General features: G+C 35.0%; 1 protein-coding gene and 1 long non-coding RNA gene across 2 annotated transcripts; one reads left to right on the top strand and one right to left on the bottom strand.

The window, feature by feature from the left end:
* Positions 1-675: 675 nt before the first annotated feature.
* Positions 676-1,943, bottom strand: LOC114729416 (uncharacterized). Its single transcript, XR_003738744.1, has 3 exons — positions 1,836-1,943; positions 835-838; positions 676-686 (listed from the first exon to the last, which is right to left on the bottom strand). It is a non-coding gene; the product is annotated as an uncharacterized LOC114729416 (long non-coding RNA).
* Positions 1,944-2,455: 512 nt separating this feature from the next.
* Positions 2,456-5,545, top strand: LOC114729401 (IQ domain-containing protein IQM2-like). The gene is made up of 8 exons (XM_028916403.1): positions 2,456-3,222; positions 3,319-3,433; positions 3,538-3,603; positions 3,695-3,783; positions 3,880-3,967; positions 4,073-4,312; positions 4,657-4,758; positions 4,871-5,545. The coding sequence occupies exons 1-8, from the start codon at positions 2,744-2,746 to the stop codon at positions 5,543-5,545; spliced, it is 1,854 nt and encodes a 617-aa protein (XP_028772236.1). The 5' UTR covers positions 2,456-2,743.
* The last annotated feature ends 1,137 nt before the right edge of the window (positions 5,546-6,682 follow it).

Below are 6,682 nucleotides of genomic sequence, written 5' to 3'. Positions count from 1 at the left end.
ATTTTTATCTTTAGAAGTTCCAAAAAAAACAAACATTACAACAACAAAAAAATTTATACCCAAAATTAGTATAAAACATTTAGTAGATTTTGGGGGGGGGGGTTAAATACAACAAACTTTCTTTGTTTATGTGATTTTGTTAAGTAGATATGTCTAAGGATGGATGGAGTAATTTTTATTTTATTTTAAATTCTCTTGGATAATTTTAATAAATAATAAATGCAAGTTCTCCTCAAATGGATAAACAAGTCATATTTCCAAAGAATATATAGACAATATATTTTATTAGAATTTTTATATTATTGTGCATGTGCTAAATGCTACTATTTTGTTCCTAAATATAAGATTTTATTTGTAGATTGCAAATGAGATCTTATATTTAGAATTAGAAATATTATATTGCTGCTGGCTTTCCAATTCTCCCGCGTTAATCACTCAAGAAATATGCAATGTTTGTTCAGGAAAAATATGATCTTAAAACTAACACTCGTGTTTTTATTGAAATATAAATATAAAAATAAAAATAAATCATTTTATTAAGTAATAACTATAAAAGCATAATAAATTAATATAAAAATAAAATAACTCTCATGTCTAACGTGCTAAAAATATTTAGGAAAATTGAAATGGAGAAGGCAAAAGGGATTAACATTAAAATATTAAATATTGTGTGTTTAAAATTATTCCTGGCATGAAAAGAAATTAAATAAAATCATATTGCATAATTAATTGTGTAGGTCTTACTAGAAAAAGTTTTAGGGGCATTTGAATCGGTTTTTTAAAAGCAATTTTAGGAAATACAAGGTAAGTATGTGAAAATAGTTTTATCCCAACTTATCTGAAATATTGGTATAAGTGCTTATAATTGTGATTCCTAACAAGACTTATATCCAATATATTAAGTTCTCCAATCAAATATGGTTATGAATTTTTTTTCTAGGTTCATATGGATTTATAATTAAATTTTATTAAATGCTAATATTTAAATAACAGGATTGTATCATTGGATAATACTACCTCTGGCTTTAATTATAAGAGCCAGTTAACTAATTTGAGGAGATTAAAGAAGTAAGTTGAGTTAGTTATTTGTCCTAAATAGGTGTTGTCTTTTCTAAAATATTATTGCTAATCAAGTGTATTGACTAGAACTCTTATTATTAGAAGGACTATTTTGGAAAAAAAAGAGTACAAATATGAGAAACAAAATGGATTGAGATCTTATATTTATGATCAAAATAAAAATCAAATAGGGTCTCATATTAAGCGCAGGAGGTAGTAATATGAACAACTCACTAAATATTGTTCACTTGTTTAGTCAATTTTGCATGGCTCAACGCCCATCTAATTCTGTAAAAACCATTCCAGGCTCCGATCTGACTTCCAGTTTTATTTTAGGTTGAATCCAGTTCAATCAAGGAAAATGATTCTATGATCCAAACCAACACATCAATAACTCCAGTGAGGAGTTCAACCATGGGATCTATCCATACTAGTCGGTTTTCAAATCCCGGGCTTTAATCTGAAGGCTTTGAGTTTGATTCTGTTCAAATTAGTCAGATGGACGAAGCAGTGATTATTATGTTTATCTTTGGAAATGAAGAAAAAGTTGGTGCAAATATGGGATTAGCTGGTAACTAGCCAAGAAACTTGTCTACTTGTCTCCCTCCACATGGTCGGAGACTTTCTCTCTCTTACGCACACACACATTCTCTCTCACTCTGTCGCTCTCATGCGTGTATTGACACGGTCTCGCTCTGTAACGGCCCATATCACACCTCTTGGTCCCTTCTATTTATAAGAACGCATAAGCGTAGCGAGACTTGCCTCATTGCTACTGCGAGCAAGCGTTGAGAAGCATTTCCACTCTGAGCTTGTTTCGGACGCTTCTTTCCGAATTGATACGAAAAGATTCTCATCCCTTAAATTTCTGGGTTCTTGAATCTTCGGGTACTGCCTCCTCTCTCTCGCTCTCTCTCAAAATTTCCTTTTGCTTCTATGGTTATTGAAACTGCTACAATGGTGTTCACTTCGTAATGCTGTTCAGATTGTCTGGAGTATATGAATCCAGATTATGTAGATTGGTTGTATTATGCTGCAATGTATCTGATATTTCTTCTCTTTTTGGTTTTTGTCTGCTTGGGACTTTACGATTTGGTGAAAATTCCCACGATCCGTATTTCCATCTCTAACTGGGTTTGTCGGTGGTTTGTTATTCATCTTGATTTGGAGACTTGTTTGGTTTGATGGTAGAGCATTTGTTAGAGAAAAATGGGAGCATAAAATTGTTCTGGGGGATTATTTCTTGATACAGAATGAATCGTGTACTGATGGCTTTTGCAGATCCAAGTGTTATTTCTAACATCCCATTTGAAATTTTTTGTTGATCAGTTTGATGAGAATGGCTTGTGTTCTTGCCGGTGAAAATGCATCTCTTTTTCAACAAGTTCCTATTGTGCATTCTTCTCCCCCCAGATAGTTACTTTTATGAGTATTGATGGACTTGTGTTCTAAGTTCTTTTGATGGACTTGTTGAATAATGAAGAATGGTGTGAGTTCTTACAGCTTGCAGAATCAGGAGTATCATACTGCATTAGTTATTCCTTAGACACTTCATTGCTGCAGATGATCATGACCACTGGAAAAATGCATTATATGATATCGAAATTTTGATGATATTGTAAACTTTCGTCTTTTTACAGGATCTTGGACTGCATTTAGCCGTACAGATTTGTTTTATTGCTGTATGGCGATTTCCCTTTCATGTTCATTTGCAAAGTACAATGATGTGGATGATGGCTTAGACTCTTCTATGGCAAGATCCATCAGTTTTGGCAAAGAAGTCAAGACTCTAGTTCGGTCTGTTAGTTTCAAACATCTTGGTTCAGAACCAACGATAAGGAAATGTCTTGGCTCTGGAAGGATGACAATAGAAAAATCAGTGAGCTTCAAGAGGAATGATATGGAGAGAATTATTACAGCTAAGACTCTCTTATTTGACAGTGAGAAAATCATGACTACCTCAAGAATGAGCCAAAACAGAAAAGAGATGGATGATCTTGGTCACTCTTCTAGATTAGACTGTAAAGAGGAAAACATCCACTCACAAACTTTGGATCTAAAAAACCCAAAACACATGGCTGCTGTTAAATTGCAGAAGGTATATAAGAGCTTTCGTACCAGAAGAAAGCTAGCTGATTGTGCAATTCTTGCCGAACAATGCTGGTACTTGCTCATTTCAAAACAAAAGCCTGCTCTTCTTCATAAAATATCTCTCTGTTTTTTTCCCCCAATTGATCTGGACCTTTGTTTCATTCCTAGGTGGAAGGTCCTGGACTTTGCTGAACTCAACCGCAGGTCAATCTCGTTCTTTGACATTGAGAAACCTGAAACTGCTACTTCACGCTGGTCGAGAGCTACGAGCAAAGCTGCTAAGGTATGTCTCATATCCAGATGCTTAGAAAGTTTTTTACCCTTGTTATGTCATGTCAATGCTTAGGGTGGATGAAAAGGACCGTAAGCATTTCTTTGTTGTTGCAGGTTGGAAAAGGTCTATCAAAAGACGAAAAAGGTCAAAAACTTGCTCTACAGCATTGGCTGGAAGCGGTTAGTAAGATGCATGATCTTTCTTTCTTTACAAAACAATGTCTGGGTCTTTCAGCAATAATAACCTTTGAAATTCTCATGTGTGGAACAGATTGATCCGCGTCACCGCTATGGACATAATCTGCACTTCTATTATGACAATTGGCTCCAGTGTCAGAGCAGGGAACCTTTCTTCTACTGGTAATATTCTTTGTGAAATATCTTTCTTGTGGTCACAACTCACAACTTAGTCTATTACTCTATTGTTTGACATAACTTCTCCTTTGACATTTGCAGGCTAGATATAGGACAAGGAAAGGAAGTAAATCTTGAAAAGTGCCCTCGATCTAAACTTCAACAACAGTGTATTAAATATCTGGGTCCGGTAAGCTTTCCAACATTTACACAAGTATCCACTAACCATGCATATTTACTCTAGCAACCTTTTGGTTGAGTTTATATTCATTACTTTTGTTCTTCAATTTTGCAGATGGAACGGTTGGCTTATGAAGTCGTTGTTAAGGATGGAAGGTTCTTCTACCAGCAATCTGGAGAACTCCTTCACACTAATGGAGAAGGTGGGCATGCCAAATGGATTTTCGTCCTAAGCACATCGAAGAGCTTATATGTTGGTATGAAGAAAAAGGGTTCTTTTCAGCATTCTAGCTTCTTGGCTGGAGGAGCCACATCAGCTGCTGGGAGATTAATTGTTGAATACGGTGTCTTAAAGGTATATAGAATTAGTAAAAGGCTCATAACTATCCTGGAACAAATATTTGGTTTTTATAAGACTTGCCTCCTTAATTTTTAATCCTTGTATTTATTCCTCCATAGGAATTAGTCCCTCAAACTTTTTTCAACTTGTTACACGTTTATTTTGATTAATTTAGTCCAGCAGAGAGACTAACGGTTAACATACTATACCCTGAGGGATTAACTCGTGTGGAGGAATAAATCAAGGAATTGAAACATTAGAAAGTATATCTTCCAAGGCCGATTTGTTGTATTTACTCGTTTTTACTTTACTATTTTATTTGTATCGCTAAAAATGATCATGTTATTTGTTTCTAACAGGCAGTTTGGCCTCACAGTGGCCATTATCGTCCAACCGAAGAGAATTTTAAGGAATTTATTTCATTCCTTCAGGAGAACAATGTGCACCTCTCTGATGTCAAGGTATCAGGAGAAAAATCTCGTTTCACATTCTGTTGTAATGCCTTAGATCTTTATAAAACATGTAAAAGACAGGAGGACAATGTCTTATGGTACTGTTATGTGCTATGTGCAGATGAATGCAGTTGACGAGGATGAGTTAGAGTCAGAGAAAAGCAAGAAGCATCTTAGAAACCCCTCATATATAAAGGACATGACCGAGGACATGAGTTGCTTGGAGGCTGAAGAGATCATTGATGAAGACGGGGATTTATTAGAAGATAAAGCCAATTTATCTCAGAAAGAGAGTGCCTCTAAGATGGCAGCGCCTAGAACAAAGCTTTCTATTCTAGGAAGAGAAATAAGCAACCTTGAAATCCCGGAGAGGGGTACAATTTGTGGGAGTTTCCAAATGGAGTCTCCTAAAGAAGTTCAAGAAGGTGCACAAGCTTTTGTTTCAGAGCCGGATCACATGGTTCAGAAGGAAAACTCTTCCAAGGAAAAACAAGATGAGACGGATGGAGAAACCATTACAACAGAGTCAATACTTAAAAGGATTAACTCCCACAAGGGAATGAAATCATGCCAACTGGGAAGACGGTTATCTTGCAAATGGACTACCGGAGCCGGGCCTCGCATTGGTTGTGTGCGGGATTACCCGAGTGAACTTCAGTTCCGAGCTTTGGAGCAAGTTAATCTGTCTCCGAGAAAAAGCTGCCTTTCTAAATCATCATTATCTCCAAGAACCCCCACCGGGTTGAGCCGAAGAGTTTCAACACCACAAAGTCTGTTAGCGAGACAACAACCATAGGGATGCCATCTGAAAGTGATGATCAAGACTCAAGATCAGACTCCTTGCCATTATTTCGAGGAACATCAGTAATACCAGTTATTTATACTTCATAACGGACCGAAGATGATTCTTAATTTTTCTTCTGGTAAGCAAAGAGGATTCATAATTTAATTTGTTCTTTTGTGTGAATAGGAACAAAGACAATAGAATATTGGTCATTCAGTCCATTAATTCCCATAGGAATTCTTTCTTTAAAGTAGGCTGGAAGCTGTAAATGTTTATAGAGTCTATACTCTATACTCTCCTAATAGAAAGGAAAACAGATTCAGTCCGCCATAACATTTAGAAGCCATGGCAGATTTCTGACGTCAGATGATTTTTTTTACCATATCTTGTTTGTGTTTCTTTTTTTTTTTTTTAAAGATAAGTGTAAAAAAATGTGACTGTACCTTTTGCTGATATGTTCCTCTCAATTGCAAAGAGACACAAGGTTTTTTATTACCTCCTTTTTCCCCCACGGCATATTATGCTTCTGTTTCTAAAGCACGTCAGTCGAGGATGTTGTTTGTAATGGCATGGGTTATGATGATGAAGGCAGTTTACAACGAGCCCAAACTAGCTGATTTGACCATAAAATCAGTGTATCACTGTTTGGTTTGGTTCATGACAAAGTTAAAATCTTAAATCAAATACCTCCTTTGACTTGAAATGTAACAGCTAGATAATTATTTATAAAAATTAAAAAAAATTAATTACACTAATTATTTATAATAAATGTGTGTTAATTTCTTAAAATATTTCTTTTAATCATTTATATTAAAAATTACCTTAATTGACAATCACTATGATTGTTTTGAAAGTAGTTATAATTTCGTGAGATAGAGTTAAGATTTTTTATTTTGGATCAAAATAAATCTCTCAATTAACTTTTATATTTAAAACTAGAGGGAGCATCTTGAAAACCAGTCAAAAGTTAAAAATAAAATAAAATTGAGGCTTTATTCTTCTTTTGTTTTAGGTAAAAATTGCTAAAAACGAGAGAATGTGATGCTTATGAGGTATGAGTGCAACTTTGGATGTTTTGATTTAAAAGCTTTCTTCACGCCCTTAAACCCTTTTAAGAATAATGAACAGAATCGAGTTTTAAGATGATAT

This window comes from Neltuma alba, unplaced genomic scaffold, assembly GCF_004799145.2.
Source record: "Neltuma alba isolate B1F8T4 unplaced genomic scaffold, ASM479914v2 tig00002478_pilon, whole genome shotgun sequence".
NCBI classification, from domain to species: Eukaryota; Viridiplantae; Streptophyta; class Magnoliopsida; order Fabales; family Fabaceae; genus Neltuma; species Neltuma alba.
The sequence above is the reverse complement of the archived record's forward strand: the minus strand, read 5'-3'. Positions and strand labels throughout refer to the sequence as shown.

Coding starts and splice junctions, on each gene's coding strand:
- LOC114729401 (XM_028916403.1), top strand. CDS start 2,744: ATGGCGATTTCCCTTTCATGTTCATTTGCAAAGTACAATGATGTGGAT. Junction 3,434..3,537: donor CTACGAGCAAAGCTGCTAAG/GTATGTCTCATA, acceptor TTGTTGTTGCAG/GTTGGAAAAGGTCTATCAAA. Junction 4,759..4,870: donor TGCACCTCTCTGATGTCAAG/GTATCAGGAGAA, acceptor TGCTATGTGCAG/ATGAATGCAGTTGACGAGGA.